The sequence below is a fragment of the Anabrus simplex genome, chromosome 6, assembly GCF_040414725.1.
Source record: "Anabrus simplex isolate iqAnaSimp1 chromosome 6, ASM4041472v1, whole genome shotgun sequence".
NCBI lineage: Eukaryota > Metazoa > Arthropoda > Insecta > Orthoptera > Tettigoniidae > Anabrus > Anabrus simplex.
Window position 1 is genome coordinate 87,885,840 of NC_090270.1, and position 23,874 is coordinate 87,909,713.

Genomic DNA, 23,874 nt, shown 5'->3' on the forward strand with positions numbered 1-23,874 from the left:
ATTGTGAGTCAATGCAGAGTTTCACTTAAGCACCACTACGAGCGCTATTGTGAGTCAATGCAGAGTTTCACTTAAGCACCACTACGAGCGCTATTGTGAGTCAATGCACTGTTTCATTTAAGCACCACTACGAGCGCTATTGTGAGTCAATGCAGAGTTTCACTTAAGCACCTCTACGAGCGCTATTGTGAGTCAATGCCCTGTTTCATTTAAGCACCACTACGAGCGCTATTGTGAGTCAATACAGAGTTTCACTTAAGTACCACTACGAGCGCTAATGTGAGTCAACGCAGAGTTTCACTTAAGCCTTTATAATTACATTCGGTGTGGTCATTTTTAAAAAAATCAAAAAAGCGCTTGAGGGTATTGAACCAAGGAACACATTACAGAAAGAATTATGTAAATAAGTTAATTTGGCTAGGATTTGAATTTTAAAAACGAGTAAAGAAACGAGCGACTTTAGACTTTTTCCGGAACTGCATTTAGGCCGGAAGTGATTTTCGAAATTTATTTTTTAGTTTGAAACATCTATCCAAGACTCACAATTCTAAACCTTTCCTGGCCGTCTATCCCTTCAACTTTCGGCACAATTGAGGAAATTGCTAAATTTTACGGTTTTTGTAGAATCCCCAGGTGCAGGTCTTTTGATTTGATGCTCGTAGGCGACCTGTGCGTCGTGTTGAGGATGAAATGATGATGAAGACGACACATAGACCCAGCCCCCGTGCCTGCGAAATTAATCAATGATGGTTGAAATTCCCGACCCTGCCTGGAATCGAACCTGGGAACCCTGTCACCAAAGGTCAGAACTCTAACAATTTAGCCATGGTCCCGGACAAAGAAAACAATGAAAATTGGTACCAAAATATCAAATTTTAGACCTAATTATTACTGTCGCTGTTTCTTCCACAAAACAATCCTTTTCGAAATTGAAACATATAAGAAACTGCCTTCATGCTATGACCCACGACTGACTCTGTCAATTCAGCCTCCTCAGCATAGAATGTGCCATCCATGGACGTCATTGAAATCGTCAATGCATCCCATAAAATACTCTGCATGGTCCAGTTTCTTTAGAACTAAATATCAATAGGTTCTATACAATTTCCTTAAGAAGTCCCAATGTTGTTTCCTGCAGGTGGGCCTGTACCATATTCGCTATGCCTATGTCGAGATTATTCACTAAGGAGAGCGAAAAATAATTAAATACATTAATATACACACCACCAGCCGCGTTATAATTCCTCTAGATCCAGAGAACCTGAACAGGTATAGTTTTTAACACAAATGAATCTAATTAATAGACGTAAGTTTCGATTTCATTCAAAGTCAGCCTCGGCCGGCAAATACAAAATAAATCGTGCTAAGTTTTTGTTACGTAAGTACATACTCTGTATACAATCTTACACACTAAGGTAAAAAGCAAAGTAAAGTCATCTTCGTACAGGCCATGAAGGCCCTTGGAAGGGTGCAAGCTAAAGGCTTCCACTATCCGTAACCTCGGCTCTTAATGGGGTAGAGTGTTTAGCTCTATGCCCGGCCACCTTTGCCCCCAGGAACTAACCTGGCACTCATTTTTGCTGTAGACTAATTGAACCTCAGGACCATATGCACACCATCAGATGTGTTAGAAATCTCGTTTCTTAAATGTTTTCGATTTCGAGACGAGGAAACGAACCCATGTCCTTCCGGGTGAAGCTAACACGCCTTTACCGCCTCGCCCAGGCAGCCCTTTACCTACTAAGGTAGATATATTAAAATACCAAAAGCATAAATTTAAAGGAATAAATATTCCTTCGACAGAGTGAAGGTTTGACGTCAATGCAACGTAGTGATAAAGGAAAATCGGGCAGCGGAAGTAAGCTAAGGGGTTGAAATGTACAATTCATTAGCCGCGAGTGGTCATGTTCCTTCGTTGTATTTGACACACTTTTGGTTTCGATTATTTCGAAAGATTTTTATATGGAGCCCTTGTTTAAAGGAACTCCTGTGCGGGGTAAAATTTTGGCCCTGGGCAACTCATAGCCAACTTCATAGAATGAAAGGAGGCGTCATGATGGTCGAGTGGAATTGTCACTATATTTTTATAATGTGGCCATGATTCCATTTCCAGCCAGTACACATGGAACGTTTGAGCGAGAAGTGATATTGGACTATTCGTTGTTCGGATTCCTCTTAAAACTTGGAAGTCTCGTCGCTATGGTCTCGATACCAACAGTCACGTAAAACTTCAAACTTACTTGCTTACTTTGTAAAGCCCGACTTCAGGGTGAGTCATTGTCCTTTTGTTGTCAAGTAAGTGGGTTCGATTCCACCATTCTATCTATGTACGAATATATTTCAAAGTCAATTACAGAACATAAATTAGAAATCCATGTTATTCTTATTGTAGGAAAGTAGAAAGCACGCTTGTAGTTTTACGTGATTGCCAATGTAATGACAACCGCGGAGCCTCCAGTTTTGTTTGTAATCCGATTCACATGAGCACTTTGATATCGATTACATGACAGTTCCCTACACTGACACTTCCACACTCTACCAAAAGTACTGACACTTCCCCACAGTCCTTGGACGCGGCTACCTGATTAATGACTCACAAATCATCTCGACTGACAATTCCACACAAATCCCCCTTCCAAAACGACCTCCGCCGCCCCAAATAAAAAAATTAAGAATAGATTATTATTAATCTATACTGTATTAATAATAATAACTATTCTAATAAAGCACGCGCGCGCGCGCGCGTGTGTGTGTGTGTGTGTATGTGTGTGTGTTATCTTGAAAACGGCTACTTATAACTGCGCTCAAACGATACTTTAAAATATATAACATATATAATGTTTAAACCAAATGTATATTTTATTTATTGATGTGAACGAGCGCAGCGTGTTCGCCCTAGCGAATTGGCGAAGCGATTTGCTCGCCTGTAACATCAAGGCTCGCCCCCTGACCTTTAAAGTTAACATGTTATTTTTTGGAGTGAAGAAAGGCGCTTGGTCTAGGTACTTCATTACTAATACGGTCTCGAAAATATAATTGATGTAGTGTAATTTCCACTAGAATAAGATAAATGCAAATACGGAGGGGGGTTTGGGGGAGGGGGAGAGATGTGTGTGTAATTGTCAGTCGAGATTAATTTTCCAGAACATTAATCAGGTAGCCACGTCCAAAGACTGTGGGGAAGTGCCAGTATTTATTGCAGTGTGTGGAAGGGTCAGTGTGGGGAAATGTCCACACACCTTTGATTGACATCGCATACATTGGTCGAGATTTGAACCACAATCATCTAAGTGAGAACTCGTTAAAAATAAATTTCGTGTGGCTATTTCTAGCCGAGTGCAGCCCTTGTAAGGCAGACCCTCCTATGAGTGTGGGCGGCATCTACCATGTGTAGATAACTGCGTGTTATTGTGGTGAAGGATAGTGTTATGTGAGTTGCAGGGATGTTGGGGACAGCACAAACACCCAGCCCCCGGGAATTAACCAATTAACCAATAAAGGTTAAAATCCCCGACCCGGCCGGAAATCGAACCCGGGACCCTCTGAACCGAAGGCCAGTACGCTGACTATTCAGCCAACGAGTCGGACAGTGAGAACTCGTTGACAATACCCTTCAGCAACCACGCGCTCGAATGACGTGGAAAGGAAATTCCATCAGCTTCAAACGAGATCTCGAAAGTAATAAACGTGAAGTGGGAAAACAAGCCAAGGATTTAAATAGCTTATTTGTTTACTGATCTGTAATGCTGTATGAAACAAAAACACCGTAGAACTAGCTGTCGTGTTTAATTATAGTGACTGATACAAATATCCCTGGTTCTTAGTGAAAGTACTTCCTACTTTCACCCTACCAGCAGCAGATCTCGAGATCAAAGCAATTGATCTTATTCTTTATCAATATCAGGTTTATTGCACTTTCCATGTTCTGTAGCGAAGAAAACGACAACGTGAAGTTGGCTCGGCTGAATTACTTTAAAAGTAATTTCTTCATCGTCTTCCAGTTAGAACTGAATCAACTACTTTCAAAGGACGTACACCAAATTAAATATGTTTTCAGGGAAATGCAAAGATTGTTCAAAACGTAAACGATACGAAATAACAATATTCAGCATTTCTATCCCATTGGCCAGCTAAAAGGAGATATTGAACAAACGTTCAAGTAGACAAATAATTTTTCATTTCATTTCGAATTTCCCTTTTAAAAAAATCAACAGGTGACTTTACAAAAGAACTAAAATTAATTGCATTTAACTTCATTTCAAATAATTTTGCATAGTAACAGCCACAATAATAATAATAATAATAATAATAATAATAATAATAATAATAACAATAATAATAATAACAATAATAATATCCTCCTCTATGGTGTAGCGGTTAGATGTAATTAGCTGCCACCCCCTGGGGCCAGGGTTCGATTCCCGGCTCTGCCACGAAATTTTAAAAGTGGTTCGAGTGCTGCAATAGGGTCCAGTCAGCCTGGGAAGGTCAACTAGGTAGAGGGGTTCGATTCCCACCTCAGTCATCCTCGAAGTGGTTTTCTGTGGTTTCCCGCTTCCCCTCCAGGCAAATGCCGGGATGGTACATAGCTTAAGGCCACGGCTAATTCATTCCTTCTTCCTTGTCTATCCCTTACAATCTTCCCATCCCCCCCCACCACCACATAGCATATCAGGTGAGGCATTGGTCCCCTTTCTCAGTTGTATCCCCAGACCCAAACGTCTCACGCTCCAGGACACTGCCCTTGAGGTTGTAGAAGTGGAATCCCTCGCCAATTCCGAGGGAGAAACTAACCCTGGAGGGTAAAGGGATTAACAAAGCATGAAATAAATAAATAAATAAATAAATAAATAAATAAATAAATAAATAAATAAATAAATAAATAAATAAATAAATAAATAAATAAATAAATAAATAAATAAATAAATAAATAAATAAATAAATAAATAAATAAATAAATAAATAAATAAATAAATAGTATCCCTGCCTTTTTGAAATAGAAGTAGAATAACTAATTCTTCGCACGTTTCCTTTTTAAAAAATAGGTGCCGCAAAATTTTTCTCTTTGGGATTTTCATCACGTTTTATCCTTGCTAGGTTAATATCTGAGTTTACTGGGAGAATTTCACTTCCTTTTTTCCTTTTGCTCTATTATTTATTTTATTTTGCTCTTGGCTTTTAGTCGGCACCGTGGTGTAAGAGTAGCGTGCCTTCCTCTTACTCGGAGGACCCGTATTTGATTCCCGGCCAGGTCAGAGGTCTTTACCTGTAGCTGAGGGCTGGTTCGAGGACCACTCAGCCTACGTGATTACAATTGAGGAGCTATCTGACGGTGAGATAGCGGCCCCGGTCTAGAAAGTCAAGATTAACAGCGGAGAGAATTAGTCGTACTGAACACACGACACCTCGTGGTCCCCTTTGGGCTGAGCAGCGGTCGCTTGGTAGGTCATGGCCCTTCGGAGCCGTTGTGCCATGGCATTTGTTTGGGGTTAGCTTTTAGTGTTGGGAATGTCTGAGGTCATGTTTGGGTGTAAGATAATGATAATGAGATAGGGAGACGGTGAAACCCTGTCTTGGCATATAACTTTCTCCTGTCGAATAACACTAGGAAGTCTGTTCGACGCTTAACGTCCCACGGACGAAACACCATCAACAGCGTCATACGTCCTAACTCCACATGAACACCGGGGAGAGGTTTTGGAAATTAATCCCGGCTTTTTGCATGCAGTTTGATATTTATAGAAATTGGATAGGCATGCCATCACCTCTCCTACCCTGCCGACCAACATTCTGATAGTCAAATGTTATCCGGCCACTTAATCATTTTTTGTCAATTTAAACCTACGCGTGACTAGACAATAGTCTCTAAAATGTGTAGAGTAATTCAGAATTTTTAGTTTACTATTTATAGGTGTTCTTCTAGCAGCTTTAATCTCTTGTCATCCCTGGAATAAGGTCCCTTCGTTGAAATAATTATTACCATGGTCTTATTCTAAAATAAATAACAATTTGATTATATCTAATTCTATTAGATTAAATAAAATATATGTTGTTTATTTTCTGGTGAGGTGTAACTCCAAATAGCATAAAAACATTTTACTGTGCTGTTCGATTCCCGTCATCTCACGCCTGCAGAATTTTGATACTGCAACCCGCCTAGCTACGCTGTCTGATGTGTTGCAGCGACAGGGTGTCGTATTTCCTTGAGATGAGACGCACTTTCATGGATATTTACGGACTACTGTATATTGTTCAGTTATATTGTTCACTTCTATTAATAATGAAACACATGTATAGCAGATATTAAGGATATCGATGCCTGCGTTAATTTTTTTTTTAATTGCCCTGAATATGGTTTTCCGTGGCTTCCCATTATCACATCGGGCAAATGCTCGGTCTGTACCTTAATTAAGGCCACGGTCGCTTCTTTCCCATTTCTAGGTATTTCCTACCCCATCGCCGCCATAAGACCTATCTGTGCCGGTGCGACGTAAAGCACATTATTAAAAAAAACGTAAAGGGAAATATATTACACAAGAAAAATTTGCTACTTTAATCTTAAGTGGGTAACAGTCTCTGAAATATGTCGAATAATGAGAAATTTTATTTTAAATTATAAATAAAATTTTATATATGAGAATAAAGCTGTGACTCAGTAGTATTTCTATTTAAGACAATCAGTTATGATCATAATGTTCGATTTTAAAGGACTTTAAAATGAATTTATAATAACAAATTAACAATTGACCTGTTTAGAAAACAAAAGAATGTGGAGTGAATGTATCGATTTAATTGAAAGGTGATAGATCGAAGAGCGTTTCTTGAGGTACTTCTAAGAAACTTCCGAATTCCCTGTATTTTTATTCCAGGATTAAATGTTTTGTTGTTATAAAGGCTCTGACTTAAAGGCCATTGTCCGAAATTATAATCCTAGGTTCACAGTTTTACTGAACATTCCTTCAGAAATTGTATGCATTTTGGTTGCAGTATTGAACACAGCTGAGTAATGTATGTCTGGTCAGCTTCCTTATTAACTTTTCTATCGAGTCTCTGGGGCTCGATTCGATTCCAGATAGAGTATCTTAAAGCTGGTTTTAGAAATAAACGCTTGAAAATTTGTTAAAGACAATTAAGTTGCCTCCGTTGGAAACTTACAAATAATAATGATGATGATAGTAATAATAATAGTTGTATTTATTTTACTTCCCAATAACTAGTTTCACAGATTTCGGAGACACCTAGATGCCGGAATTTTGTCCTGCAGGAGATCGTTTACGTGCCGGTAAATATATAACCTAGAAATAATAATCTTTCTAAAGACATATTGAAATCGGTTGAGTATAAAAACTCAAAAGCGTTCTCTTCTTGTAACAGTAAAACAGACCATTGTAGTTATAATTAACGTGGCACTGCGATCGCTGTTATACGAGGAATCTGGATCACGAAAACATGACTTTCCACTTCTAAAATCTGATAAGTACTAAGATTTGAAGTGTGACACTCTAGGTGAGAAGTTGATCTGGTTGTAACCAGCTGCCGACATATTCAGTAAGTAACTGGTACTGGTATTGGGAAATGTGACCCGTTAACTATGAATAAGGTATCAATTTCCTTCTTTCACCTCAAAGAAGGTTGCTGTATCACAGATATTGAACCAGTGCTGGATGTTCCGCGTTCAAGATAATTTTGTCTAACATCCACATTTCCCTATTACGATATGACAAGTCGTATCAAGCTTTAGTGGATGTAACCGAAATAGACTGCTTCCCTGTGCTTTCTTGAGGGTAAGGACTTCACACAAGATATCCTTGCATGACGGAGGACCTCCTCGTTGGTGTCGCTAATCTGATTGCTTCGAGCGAATTCAAATAGTTTTTGCGAAGCGATGATGCTAAACCTGTATGTCGCTTAAGACCGGCTTGAGAAACTCCACTCGAATAAAAAGCTTCTCCGGGTGAGGGGTTTGAAAACGAACCTCCGAGGTGACCGGATCGCACCATAGCAAGTACGCTACGGTGGCACTGGCTAACCCCACGGTGTGCTTACGTTTGATGTTGATTTCTTGGAATCGGTAGCTGGTAGGCGATCGGCTATTTACGGAAATGCTCCACGTGGCATGGGTACAGTTGGCTTGGACTCGCATTGTAATGCAAGTCTTCTTCTTCGCGTGGTGCTTTCAAGCCACGTGCAGATTTATTAACACCGCCTCGCAAAGCCCATTTGAACGCGCAAGCAAAGTGATCTGATTGAATTGTGGTATGTCAGAACAACCAAACTAAATAAATAATTAAATGAAAGCTCTGTGGATCAGTGGTAGAGTGTAAGCCTCCATGTCCTAAGATCATTGGTTCTGACCCAGTATAGGACGTCTGATACATACTAATGGATGCCTTAAGAGATAATTTTAAAAAGTCCTCCTTTGCTTTCATCGTAATAATAATCTTAATAATAATAATAATAATAATAATAATAATAATAATAATAATAATAATAATAATAATAATAATAATAATAATAATAATAACCTCGCTCAAGGAAAAAACCCTGGCTTAACGAACGTGGAAAGGACCTCAAAAACGCAAACAAAAGTCCAACAGACATCCTAGGAAGAGACATCTTTAAACATAAAGTAAACAACTGGGAAGTAACATCAGAGGAACTACAACAAGAACAGTACAGACCAAAGTGGTCGGCAGAACGTAAACAAGCCGTCTCAGGGAGAATGAAAAGCTTTTGGAAAAACAAGAACAACTCACAGAGGAAATGATTGAGGTTTTTTTTTTTTTTTTTTTTTTGCAATTTGCTTTACGTTGCACCGACACAGATAGGTCTTATGGCGACGATGGGACAGGAAAGGGCTAGGTGTGGGAATGAAACAGCCGTGGCCTTCATTAAGGTACAGCCCCAGCATTTGCCTAGTGTGAAAATTGGAAACCACGGAAAATTATCTTTAGGGCTGCCGAGAGTGGGGTTCGAACCCATTATTTCCCCAATACTGGATACTGGCCGCACTTAAGTGACTGCAGCTATCGAGCTCGGTGATTGAGTTATTTGCTTAACGTCTTCCAATATTGGGAGCATTCGCTGCTACTACTACCACTACTAAGGCCTAATAATAATAATAATAATAATAATAATAATAATAATAATAATAATAATTGTATGGTCCCAACTACCGTATTGTAGATAGTTTTATTTGATGCTATTTAGGCTGGCTGTATGTTAATTTTGAAGTTTCATTTTTCTGTACCAGATGGCAAAGTAAAACGGATCTCTCTTAGACGACTTGTGGCTGAGTTTTAATTAATTGTGTCGGGTAAATACCAAAAGTGTCATTTCTCAAATCTTTTACAAGGTGACACCGTACGAGACGGAGTATCGAAGGGACTTTCTCCGCCGTGCAAAAATCTGACTATCTCTTTGAACCCCGTGACCCTTGGATCTGGAGGCCGACACTGTGCCACTGATCTAAAGAGGGAGCCAAGGTTGTAAATTTATCAAGTTTACATTCATTAATCAACAGCATAACTTCTAGTTTATTGTGGAGTGTAGCAGTCACTCCAAATAATCCGTCCTTCTGATCTCAGTTCTCTTGCAGCTAGTATCTTCAGAACTAATACATTTCTTGAATTATATTAGAAAACATATTTTTCTTCGTCTTTATCGTCGTCACTCAATTTTTTCCCATTTCTCATTTCATGGGATGTACTATATCGATCACTAGAATGTAACGATTACAATTTTATTTCAGTTACTAAATTAAGAGTAAAAATTACATTCTATAGAAAGAAACATTTTCAGGTAGGCCTAAAAATTATTGAAAATGTATTCGTTACAATTAATTCTCTTATTTTACTCGATTACTTCTCAATTCTGATTTTCTCTAGTAACAACCTTCCCGTCCTGTTCTGTGGTGTAGTGTTTAGTGTGATTAACTGCCACCCCTGGAGGCTCGGGTTCGATTTCGGCTCGTCCACAAAGTTTTAAAAGTGGTACGAAGACTGGAACGGGGTCCACTCAGCCTCGGGCCCTCAGCCATCCTCGAAGTGGTTTTCGGTGCTTTCCCACCTTTTAACCAGGCAAATGCCTGGATGGTATTTACCGTAACTTAAAACCACGGACGTTTCCTTCCCTGTATCTTCCAATCTTCCCATCTTTGTACAAAGCCCCTGTTCAGCACAGCAGGTGAGGCCACCTGGACGCCTCCCCAGTTGTATCCCCCACCAAATATCTCACACTCCAGAATACTGCCCTTGAAGCGGTAGAGGTGGAATCCCTCGCTGAGACCGGGGAACCACCAACCCTAGATGTTAAACGGATTATATAATAAATAGTAATAACCTTCTCAGCTCTGTCGATAAGCCTAGAAAATATCCCCCGTTCTATAATAACAATAACACGCTACAATATACCAAAATCCATATTTATTTGTTTCAATGAGTGAATCTGCATTAACCGTGGACATCCCTGGGTTAACGGCGTGTAATGGGTAGGAGTGGGTGTGCGTGCGAACTGCATGCGACTGACCGCTTGGCCCCCATCAGCCAATTTCAAAGGAATGTCGCTCTTATAACGGAGCTGTCGGCTGCTGGCCAACGGAGATTAACTACCAAATACGAGCCCTAGGTCACTCTTTCATTGATACAATAAAGTGCAAACTTTTTCAACTGCAGCGTCTTGCCGACACTGCCTTATTACCGACATGGTGGAAGCACAGTAGATGGCTCCCAGTACAGAGGGCTGAGAAAAAGGCGCTTCAAAGGCATAGGTTCAAAGAGTTCATACTGATAAATAAATTGTTGCTATTTTTGATTGTTTTATATGCAGTATTTATTCTTCTTCTTCTTCTTCTTCTTCGTTTAGGCCTACGATGGACCACGTGGTTCTTAACTCTGGTGAGCCCTTTTCTTCCTCTTAGCCCAGTATTCCTTCATTCTAGCGCTATGGATGTCTTCATATGCAATATTTATTTATTTATTTATTTATTTATTTATTTATTTATTTATTTATTTATAATGCATTTATTTAATTTACTATTGTCTTATTCAGAGGAAAATTTACGTCTCTAGTCTCTCTCTTACACTTAACCACATCATGTTTACAATTTTAAAAAAGTAATCAAAATACAATTCAACTGAAATTAATTTTAGTCCGCCTCTACGATGTAGTGGCTAGTGTGATTAGCTGCCATCCCCGGAGGCCCGGGTTCGATTCTCAGCTTTGTCACGGAATTTTTAAAGTGGTACGAGGGCTGGAACGGGGTCCACTCAGCCTCGGGAGGTCAACTGAGTGGAAGGGGGTTCGATATGATGTTTAATTTTAGTGGCTAGGGACATTGGGCTAAACAAACCCGTATACTAACTCTGTGTGTGTGTGTGTGTGTGTGTGTGTGTGTGTGTGTGTGTGTGTGTGTGTGTGTGTGTGTGCTGGTACGAAACATCTAATTTTACAGATATGAAGAAAAATGTTTTTACCAAAAAGGAGTACATTTCAATTTCGAAAGATCTCATCTGTTTTTCTTTCCTATTTCAGGTGTCACGATGAAGTCGTTCGAGCTGATGTCTCGTTCGGAAAGCGGCTCGCCAGACCCGGACCTTCTGTGGGGAGAAGAGGATGAAGAGATCGAAGTGGACGATATGCAACTTGGCTCTGAGGACCAGGACTCCGGTGGCAAGCGAGGACATGGCAAGATCAGACAAGGTGAGTTTCAATAGTATACGTTATCTTCACTTAGACCCCAGGTCGTTGTCGACTAGTACAGTTTAAGAAAAAATATTCAACACTTTGAATATACTGCGTGTCTAGGATGTTTAAAGAATACTTATCAAACATACACCCGAAGTCAGGCAATGCACAAATGATCACCACTCTATGCAACAGAATGACCCACTGTTTATTTATTTATAACAAGAACATTCTGCCAGTTCCCCTTCCATTTACACCATTCAATGCATCATTACAGTCTAGCAGTATATTTGTAGTTTCTAATTCATAAGATTTAGAGAAGGTGAAAAACACTTACTGACATCCTTACAAGAAAACGATTTTCTCTAACATTTGTCAGTGTCAGACGCTTAGAAAGTTTTCTTCTTTCTGTGCGTCCGTCTTACAACTTTCTGCATGATAGAAACATTTTGATAGTGAAGTTTTACAAAACGACGCTTTAAATTACACACTTACATGCCAACAAAGCGACCTCCTTCAACTCACGAAGTTGTCTCTAAAGCTTCAAGGAAGCACTGCTGGTAAAGAAGAGCTGGCAATTCGACCCAAAAAACAGGATTATTTAGCTGAGTAGAACATCTTTTAATACTATAGGCGGCGCTGCTACGTCCGATAGACCTAAAGTTGGTTTATCTGGACCAATAAGAAAGCAGTGCTTATAATTTTATCATTGTATATAGTAAACAGCCCGCCCCACTGTGTAGGGGTAGCGTGCCTACTCTTACCCGAAGGCCCCGAGTTCGATTCTCGGCCAGGTCAGGGATTTTTACCTGCATCTGTGGGCTGGTTCGAGATCCACTCGGCATACGTGATTACAATTGAGGAGCTATCTGACGGTGAGATGGTGGCTCCGGTATACAAAGTCAACAATAACGGCAGAGAGGATCCGTCGTGCTGACCACAAGACACCTCGTGCCTTCGGACTGAGCAGCGGTCACTTGGCAGGCCAAGACCATTCGAGCCAGTTGTGCCATGGGTTTTTTTTATATAGTAAACATGTATGAATCCCAGACACTCATCACTGCCAACTCATGGTGTACAGCCCCGGTGACACTAGAGCGTTATAAACTTTTGCAATAGCATTATCTTTGATTAACAAGTGCAAATTTATGTGTTGTGTACCAATACCGTTGACATGTATTAAATATTAGAGTAATCTCTGTCCAACTTTTGATCGACATTCAACAAATAATTTGGTAATGATAATTGACTGGATATATTTTTCTCGTAAAAATCATAGATTACCACTTATCTGTATTTAACTTGAGAGAATGTTTTAGTCATAGGCCTATAATAGCGCCTCAGTGAAATGAAACAAAGAAAGCCTCAGTTTTACGGTCCACTCGAACAAGGAAGCATTCCTTGCTACCTTCGTGTGTATCCTCGTTACTTCAGACCATAATGATCGTATCAGATGTCTCTGGCAATGGAAAATCTCTTTTAAAATGGGCAGTTTTATACGGATCACGTTAAGGACTGAGAGTTCAGTGTTTTAAAAATTATTGCAAGATGTCACAATGTTCTTCCCCGCCAGGGTCGGGAATTATAACCATCATTGGTTAATTTCGCTGGCACGGGAGCCGGGTGTATGTGTCTTCATCATCATTTCATCCTCATCAAGACGCGCAGGTCACCTACGGGTGTCAAATCAAAAGACCTGAACCTGGCCAGCCGAACATGTCCTCGGATACTCCCGGCATTAAAAAAGCCATAGGGTCCACTCCATTTCGGTTTTTTTTTTTACTTGTTGCTTAAGATTCCAAAGTTTCTCTGTACGTTTTCTTGGTAATCTGGCTTCTGGTGCCCTCGTAATGTGACCAAACACGGAGAACCCTCTCCCTACGTATAATATTATTATTATTAGCATTATTTTTATATTATTATTGTACATCCCGTTATCTACGTTTAATCTTTTGCGAGATACTGAGGGGCCGGCATTTGTCCCAAAGGGGATGTTTTTACTTGCCAGTAAATTTACCGACACGAGGCTGTTGTAGGCCTATTTGACATCGTTCAAGTACCAATGGGCTAAGCCAAAATCGAACCCAGTAACTTGAGCTCTGAAGAGCAGTGCTCTGCCGTCTAAGCTACTCAGCCCGATTATTATTATTATTATTATACAAAGTGTCGCAATGTTCATGGTTGTGTTTCTATTTCACGGATCTAATGATGGTGGCGATGTTCCAGATTGCTCCGACAGCTCGGGCAGCGAGGGCCCCTCCCCTTCACGGAAACAGACGCGGCCCAAACGTAAAGGGAGCAGCGGCAGTGGCAGCAGCGGAACAGGGAGGCGGCGCAAAACAGGCATCTCTGCTAGGGAGCGCAATCTGCGGCGTCTGGAGAGCAACGAGCGAGAGCGCATGCGCATGCACAGTCTGAATGACGCCTTCGAGGTGAGCAGCCATCTTGTATCCAATATTATATTAATGAGGTTGTTGCAGGGAGATGAAGTGTTATTAAAATGAATCATAATATATGAAACGTTCGGATTTCAACTGTATCTGTAAGTATCTTAAGGATGATTGAATAGAATTCTCCTGTAGAGGTATAAGTTGGCAATATTGCTTTGGCAGAACAATGTCTTTGTTTTGGTAAAAGAATATATTCTTCTTCTGCTCGAATGGACCATGCGGAATCAATATTTGTTAAGCTTTCCTCCTTGCCAAACAGTCCTTCATTTTCATCTATTGTTGTGCTGCCTCTGTGGATCAGTGGTAGAGTGTCGGCCTCCGGATCCCAAGATAGCGGGTTCAAACCCGGCAGAGGTAGTCGGATTTTTGAAGGGCGGAAAAAAATCCATCCGACACTCCATGTCGTACGATGTCGGCGTGTAAAAGAGATCTCTGGTGACACATTTGATGTTTACCCGACAAAATTCATTAAATCTCAGCCATAGACGCCCAAGAGAGTTTCGGTTTACTCTGTCTGCCATCCAGTGGGCCTAGAGTAAAACGGAACGTCGAAATTGACGAGCAGACAGCCAGATGGCGTCAAATTGAAATGTCTGCACACGGTAGCTGAGGCCATACGATTATTATTATTATTATTATTATTATTATTATTATTATCCATTGTTGTGATTTCTGTTCCTCAGACCAAGTACGCCCTGTTGGTTTCTTATCGTCTTCCTCAAAATCACCTTGTGTGAACATTTTTCCTGATTGTAATCCTATCCTGCAGATTTGGTGATTATACCATTTTGATCTCGTACGTTTGATTTGCAAACATTTTTGTATTCGATAAATAAGTCTGTTCTTCATTGGCTGAAGGGTCAGCGTTGAGGCCTTCGGTTTAGAGGGTTCCGGGTTCGATTCCTGGCTGGGTCGGATATTTTAATCGCCTGTGACTAATCCTTCTGGCTAGGCGATTGGGTGTGTGTGCTGTCCCCAACATAACACTATTCTCCACCACAATAACACGCAGTTACCTACACATGGCAGATGCCGCGCACCCTCATCGTAGGATCTGCCTTACAAGGGCCGTACCCGGCTAGAAATAGCCACACGAAATTATTATTATTATTCGTGTGTAGTCAAATATTAACTGATTTTTAATTATATAACCACACCGATCTTCTATTTAATTCTAATGCATGTGTAGTATTGTTCCTTTGGTGAAAGTTTCATTGTATAGTACTGAATAAGAATCTAAAAACAACTGCATTATTACCGCACCTAAGGCGACACTCCGGAGATAAAAATATATTGTTAATCACCGTAATAATGCTTTGTATGCCAACTGTAATTTTACATTTAAATCCCATTTTTCTCTCATAATATTCTGCCAAATGTAACAAAATGTGTATGGCATAGACCTATGTATCACAGCTATATTAAGAAAACTGCGTATGGAATTTTTGATTGCAGAATTTTTTCATGTACTAGGGATTTTAAAGTCCTAATGCATTTATTTTCACGAAACTGTGTGGCAATGTCACGTACATAAAAGAAAATATATCACGAACATTTCTATCATATACAATTAATAGCTTTTCCTAATTACTTTTTTGAAATATTTAATTTCATTTTTTCATGAAATTTAATTCACATCTTAATGTAAATTCGTAATTAGGTAGATAATACTTCTTCCCACTTCTCCTCCAGGCAAATGCTGGGATGGTACCTAACTTAGGGCCACAGCCGCTTCCTTCCCTCTTCCTTGTCTATCCCTTCCCATCGCCCACCAAGTCCCCTGTTCAGCATAGCAGGCGAGGCCGCCTTGGCGAGCCACTGGTCATCCTCCCCAGTTGTATCCCCCTACCCAATGTCTCAAGCTCCAGGAGACTGCCCTTGAGGCGGTAGAGGTGGAATCTCTCACTGAGCCCGAGGGAAAAACCAACCCTGGAGGGTAAACAGATTAAGAAAGAAATAATGATCTCCGGAGTGTCGCCTTAAGTTGGTAAACTGTCAGCAAGTACCTCTCTGTCGAAATTCACTCAGAGAGCGTCAAGACACTTATCACTTTGTAGGGTTTGTTTTCTTCTGTTTTGGTGTATATACTCCGTCCACCCCCACCCCATCCCACAAACACGAGTACTTTTTTTGTCTGTACATTACCCCGCCCGCTCCCCCCCCCCCCAACCTCTAATTCTCAATTGCCGCTACTGACACTAGACAGTAAAAAATAATATGTAAGACCTTAATTGACAGGTTAGTCGGAAAAGTTTTGCCATCCCTGTTCTAGTACAACATGTATCTTTCCGTTTTCCTTTTGTGGCTAACCATGAAAATATTACTTTCTTATGTTCTTTTCCTTTTTCGTTCCATTGACTAAGGAAATTGCTAAAAATAAAACTACAATATTTCATCAATTCAGTTGGTGGAAGTTCTTATGAACATAACGAAAGACGCTTTCCGTAGCTGCTTTAAAATTCTCGCGTGTGTTGTAAAAGTAGTTGACTACTTTCGTGGCATTTTTCCCCATGGAGAAAATGTCCTATTCCTTGATTGTAGTCAGCGTATCCAGAGGACTTTGGGGTCAATTTTAGCCGCGTCGGGTTAATTCCTGTCTTAACGTTTACATATACATCGAGCGATTTGGCCGTACGGGCGCACAGCTGTCGGCTTGCATCCGGGAGATAGTGGGTTCGAACCCCTCTGTTGGCAGCTCTAAAGATGGTTTTCCGTGGTTTCTCATTTTTACACCAGACAAATTTTGGGGCTGTGCCTCAATTAAGGCCACGGCCGCTTCCTTCCTACTCCTAGGCCTTTCCTCTCGCATCGTCGCCATAACACCTATCTGTGTCGGTGCGATGTAAAAAGAAAAACCTTTACATACAACACATTGCACTAAAATCCACCGCAGAAACATGTAGTAGACTAGTGAATATATCCCTCCACATAGGATTGGCATCTGGAAAAGTATTCGGCAGTAAAACCTGGCGCAATCTCATGTTGGCTTGACCCCAAGGTATTATAAAAAGGGCAACAAGACTTTATATAGAGAAAGTCCTTGAAGTTTTCAAACACGTGTTTACCATTTCTCGTGAGTTTCGTCACCTGATCTACTTGTACTGTATAACGATAGATCTACTTTTTATGGTAGGAGATCATGAATTGACTTGGACTCTATACCCCAAGGAGTCTCAACTTGGGAGCGAAGATTGGCGAACAAGGGACATCTAATTGAGTCCACTCATATGATCATATGTTGTTACTTTCCAATCCTGATGTATCTTTTATTTTAATGTTGTTCATGTTTATCAAGACCTCTGTTATTTGAGGAATCGGACGTCTTTCCTTTTTCTCTTCTTGGTGATGTGAAGGGGAGACAGTTGATAAAGTTATGAATATACAGACTTTACTACTCCCTATGAATTTGACTCATATATACTTCCTTACAACGAAATACCTACAAATGGTTTTCGATTACTAGATGTAGATAACCGAACTGTACTTCCTATAAATACGCCTGTTCTCTTAAAACGATAATCACCACCACTATCACCAACGTCTTATATCCTGAATTTCAGAAAAATCCACACAGTTATAGGCCTTCAGGCAAGCAAATCAATGTGGAAAACATCCTAGGGATATGAGGTACGACTGTTAGGTAGATAAACTATATAATAAAGTATGAGAATATATTCTTTATGTATTCCTAAAAATTACAATCCTCTTTTCTTAATCATCGTTATCTGGTCAATTACATTAGCAGTTTCCCTTTTCTTACCACTACGAGCGCTAATATTAGTCAATGGATTGTTGCACTTAAGCACCATTACGAGCGCTAATATTAGTCAATGGATTGTTGCACTTAAGCACCATTACGAGCGCTAATATTAGTCAATGCAGAGTTTCACTTAAACCTTTGTAACTACATTCGGTGTGGACATTTTTAGAAAATAAAAAAAAAATCCTGAGGATATTGGACCAAGGAACACATTACAGAAATAATTATATAAATAAACTAATTTGGCTAGGATTTGAATCAAAAAAGAAAACGAGTAAAGAAACACGCGATTTTAGGTAGTTTATCCGTGTTGGAATGTTGAGGTTTTCTCATAAAAATAAAATGTCATGTATCATATCTTGTACATATTTTAGGAATACAACATTGAGGTTATGTGTTGGTAATTCATATTAATTTAGTCGATTGGTTTATCTTCGTTTGTTTTATTCTTTGGACGTTTTTGAATTGCCATGTGTGTGTGTGTGTGTGTGTGTGTGTGTGTGTGTGTGTGTGTGTGTGTGTGTGTGTGAAAGTCAGTTGTAGTCAACAGCTCGTAATAAATGGATGTGTCACGAAGCTGGTGTTTCAATGGTATAAGTTGTTGTCCTAAACGCGGTGTAAGCGAGTAGAAATGAAGATATTTCAACAATCCGGAACTGCATTTAGGCCGGAAGTGATTTTTGATTGTTTTTGTTTGTTTGATAGAGCTATCCAGGACTCACAATTTGAAATCTTCCCGGATCCTTTAGCCTTTCAACTTTCGGTAGAATTGAGAAAATTCCTTAAATTTACGTTTGTTGTAGAAATGTTTTCAACATTAATATGGATAAATTCTAGTTTTTTCTTAACTGTACAACCTTATTTCTATATAATGTAATTCTTCCTAACTGATTAGCAGGTCAATGAGTAGGCCTACGTTAATTTGCTAGCTGTATAACAACTATTGAAAACCGCTTCCACCATATTAACAAGCAATTGTGCATACAATAGTAAATCTTCCGTATTTTAGAATAAATTGAGTGTAGGATGAGCTCATTAGCTTATTCGTCTATGGTAATGTCTTAAGTAAAGAGCTCGTGAGTTCGAACCTATGCTACGCCCAGTGTCTTACGTCTAATTCATTTTCTGAGATAACCAGGGTCACAAAATGTCGTGAGAACAGTCACTTACTTTTAAGCACTGTGTTTTCCCTTATTAAAAAAATTCACAATTCTAATCCTTTGGACTAGCAACTGAATATTGAAAATGTTCCTTAACGAAATGTGGAAAAGTGAACTTTTAGGACATGAAGGATAAGTAAACCATGAGATTGTTTACAATGTACACAATATTTATTACCATAATTATACACAAATAAATACATCTTTTGTCAGGTGTATTTGAGTTTCTCTCTTTTCAAACGATTTCGCTTGTTTCTCTAACTCCTCACTAATGATGTCTATATATGTCGAAGGTTTCATCAGCTGCCGGAATCGTGATTGATATATCCTTAACATGTGATTATTTTTTTGTGTGAGTACCGATACAAGTATCGCTCTGTGAGTGCTAAAATATACTGTATTATACAGTACATCATTTCGAGTGGCGTCATCTCGTTTGCAACCAAACGACGTTTACATGTTGGCGGCATAATGGCGCACGACATACTCACGTGATAACATAATCTCAAACCGGAAACTCAGTGGCTGAATAACTCTACCACTGGTAACGTTATTGTAACATCATAGATGATCCTCTGCAAATAGAACTGGAGACCTTAGTTTTTTGAAATTCGAAAATCTAGCACACACCTTTTTTAACAAAGGATCAACCTATTTACTGAAATATTTAAAATGAACGTCGGTGTTGTGGAACAAGATCTTTTTGAAAAATTGCCCTCTTTACGGGTTTTTTCTTGAATAATATTTGGACCGGATTTGATTTACAAAATTTTCTTTTTCCATTTGATAGATCTCTCCAAAACACGCGTTTTGACACCTTAATTCGACCCTATACTATGTGATCTAAGAAACATGTTCAATGTTAAAATACCAACAACACATCTTTGAGTACAAAAATGAGTTACAAGTAGTTCGGTATAATATTGACTCGAACACACACATACATACACGAGAACGTTAATGCCATAGAATTAATAAGTTGCTTGTATGATGTTCATGGCTCGTTCTATGGATCAGTAGCAGTGTGTCGGTCTCCGGATCGCAAGATTGCCGGTTGAACCGCGGCAGACCGGGCGAGTTGGCCGTGCGGATAAGGGCGCGTGGCTGTGAGCTTGTATCCGGGAGATAGTGGGTTCGAATCCCATTGTCGGCAGCCCTGATGATGGTTTTCAGTAGTTTCCCATTTTCACACCAGGCAAATGCTGGGTGGGGCTGTACCTCAATTAAGGCCACGGCCGCTTCCTTACAACTCCTAGGCCTTTCCTATGCCATCATCGCCATAAGACCTAACTGTGTCGGTGCGACGTAAAGCCACTAACAAAAAAGAAAAAAAGAAAAAAGAAACACGGCAGAGGTGATCGGATTTCTGAAGGGCGGGAAAAAGTCCATTTGACACTCCATTTCGTACGACGTCGGCATGTAAAATATGTCTGGCTCCATGGATAAATTTTTAGCGTGCTGGCCTTTGATCACAGGGGTTCCGGGTTCGATTCTAGGCACGGTCAGGAATTTTAACCGTAATTGGTTAATTTCCCTGGCACTGGGACTGGGTGTATGTGTTGTCTTCATAAACATTTCATCCTTATCACGACGCGCAGGTCGCCCACGGGAGTCAGATCAAAAGACCTCCACCAGGCCTCTCCTGAGGCCACATGTCATTCATTCATGTAAAAGATCTGTAATTACAAATTGGTATTTACGTATCAAAATTAAAACTCAGACATTAAGCGCCCAATAGAGATCCAGGTTATTTTGCCATCTGATAGAGTAAAACGGAACGTCAAAATTGCCGTGCAAGCAGCCCAGATGACGTCAAGTTAAAATGCTTGTACACGATAGCTGAGGCCATACGATTCTTATTAGGATGTTCATATCATTACATTTTATCTGTCATTCTCTAATGTTATCTCAAGTATTAGACTAAGTGTAAAACGTCCCTTCGACTACCATCGGTCTGAAGAAATTCTGTCATACCAGAGCTCTCCTCTAAATGCGACTTCGATAACATGTCAGTAGTGACAGATAGGTCCTATGGCGACGATGGAAGAGGATAGGGCTAGGAGTGGGAAGGAAGCGGTCGTGGCCTTAATTAACGTACAGCCCCAGTATTTGCCTGGTGTGAAAATGGGAAACCACCGATAACCATCTTCAGGGCTGCCGACAGTGGGATTCGGACCCACTATCTCCCGAATACGGTATACTGGCCGCACTTAAGCTACTGCATCTATCTAGCTCGATGGGCTGCGTTGGTGTTCCATACCTTCGAGCATACGAGACGAGCGTGCCTAAGAGCAGCTATGTCTTTCCTCTGGCCTTTATGTAATATATTGTTCTGCTTGTGTTCTTAGTTCTGTGTTGCCAACTTTTAAACATGCTTAAAATTACCTTATATGTGGCTTTGAGAGATTAACAATATGTAAAAATGCTTCTTTTGTGTCAGTATGAACTGTCAATTTAAGTTGTGAGTAGTTTTCTCAGTATTAATGTTGATTCCTGATGCTTCGGTTTATTTCAGCAACTACGAGAAGTTATCCCGCATGTAAAGATGGAGAGAAAATTATCGAAAATTGAAACGTTGACCCTGGCCAAGAATTACATCATGGCGCTGACGAATGTCATCTGCGAGATGCGAGGAGAGGAGAAACCATACACGTAAGAAAAAAATTAGATTAATGTATTTACTTACTTACTTACTTACTAGGGATATTGCCTTGGCCTGATGGTTAGTACGGTGGCTATCAATCCACTAGTACTATAAAGAGACGGCACTATTTCTAGGCTGTGTTAAACACGTCGTCATGTTTTGAATTTTGAGCAAGGAGAGAGAAGTTTGGGCGTTCATTGTTGTTTTTTTTTTCGTGAATGTCAGTATTATCACTTGTGATTGTGATCAGTGGAACAGTGCATTGCCATAGTAGTCGTGATTGCAGTAGGTGTTAGCCTGATAGGATTATTATTATTATTATTACTATTATTATTATTATTATTATTATTATTATTATTATTATTATTATTATAAAAGTATAGTGGCGTTGGTCAGTGAAAACTGGACCGATTGGGGAGGGCGGAGAGATGGTTGCACAACCCTGCCGGCGTAAAATGTCACGAACCGCCACTGGTCCGATTCCCTGCTCTGCTACGAATTTAAAACTCAACCTTGCGATCATATTAGAGAAATTAAATCTCAATCTCAGCTAGGCTAGAAGTGGCTTGCCATGTTTCCCTAACATAGCTGATAATTCTTGCTCCAAGAAATAAACAGAACGATTAAAATAAAGGCCATATAAAAGGAAAAGGCCATGAAAGATTCCCTTTATCGTTCAAACCTAATACTATCGGAATTGTAGTTGGTTAAAATAGGGTGGACACCATATATGTGAGAATGAGAGAGAGAGAGAGAGAGAGAGAGAGAGAGAGAGAGAGAGAGAGAGATACAAGAATGTTGAAATAATGCCAAACTCAGCGTCGGCTTCTTGATCACCACGTGCATCTATAAAGCTGTGAGTCACTAGAGAAGATTCTCTTCCAGGTCACTCAACTCTCTTATTCATGGCTCTTCTCTCACAATCAGTCTTCCTCCTGTAGGCTTTCCTATGATTACCTTCTTGATACGATGTTTATTATTTGAATCCCGATAAGTTCTGGGTACCAAATACTCATAATTAACAAAGTAATAGCCTACATTTACAGGTGTTTAGGCACCTCGAACAAAATAATTTGCAAAAACCTCAATTGAAAATGAAACAAAATTAACAGTTCACATATCCACTGTATCTGCTTTCCTGATGATATACCAATGGTAACAGACTCTGCAAAAGAGTTAAATCAAATATTTTGGGTTCAAACTTTGCAATACAAACTTTAAACCTTAAAATAAATCGATAAGCAGAAATTTGAAGAAAATAAAAGTAAGAATAGACAGTGAGAGTTTGGAGGAAGTACCAAGGTTTGAGAAGGATGTCGTAATTAAATTTTAAAACATAATATAGCAGTGGCGAAACAAGCTTTCCAAAGTCAGAAAGAAAATATTCTGCTAAATAAACACATCAATATGGACATCAGGAAGAAATGTCTAAACGCAAGATTTGAAGCAACCATCTGGAGAAGGCTCACAAGAACTAGCTGGACGTAAAGGACAATCATTGATAAAGTTCTGTAAGAACAGGGTGAAAAGTTGTCATAAACATAAAAGAGGATGTGGATCTCCAAAATTTAGGATATTTAAGAAAAATGTTAGACATTGCGGAATTAAATTTAAAAGCACTCATATATTGATTTCATTTCGTATAATATTTAATTTCAAATTATACGTATTATGCTACAGTGAAATTCATATTAAGTTGGAAAAAAGATTCTTCATAATGGAAGAAAAATCATTAATAATCAGTTCACAAATTCTTTAGTGGACACAGTCAGTGTGTGAAGCAGTCAACTTGTTGGATTACAGAAGTCTTGAACAAGACAAATTTTATTTAACTACCGACAAACCTGTCAATGGATTTATATTTAGGCAGTTTCTGTCACCTATCCACTATGTTGAAATTAAAATAAATGAGCCCTTTGGACATTTGCATTATATTCTGGCAAAGCTAAAACGTATTCTTCCATGTTAAGCGTTCTGAACGGCAAATGCGCTAAAATAGCTATTGTAATTGTGATTCTCTCAAATGGAGGACATTTTGGAATGATTGATAACTCCTTCCGACACCGGAGGGAAATCTCCACCATAGGACGTCAAGGGGGGTATTTCTGGTCATCCTGTGGAAGTAAAATCAACTAGGAAACTTCTAATAGTATCAGAAAAGCGAAGAAAATTGGA

General features: G+C 39.6%; 1 protein-coding gene across 3 annotated transcripts in view; it reads left to right on the forward strand.

The window, feature by feature from the left end:
• The window catches only part of LOC136875489 (protein dimmed), a 236,830-nt gene that overhangs the window by 211,003 nt on the left and 1,953 nt on the right, over positions 1–23,874 (forward strand). For all 3 annotated transcript variants that reach the window (XM_067149032.2, XM_068228057.1, XM_067149033.2), the window contains 3 exons: positions 11,533–11,700; positions 13,912–14,117; positions 21,571–21,707. In XM_067149032.2, coding sequence (XP_067005133.1) covers positions 11,541–11,700; positions 13,912–14,117; positions 21,571–21,707 — 503 coding nt within the window. In that variant the 5' untranslated portion in view covers positions 11,533–11,540. The remainder of the gene's footprint in view (positions 1–11,532; positions 11,701–13,911; positions 14,118–21,570; positions 21,708–23,874) is intronic.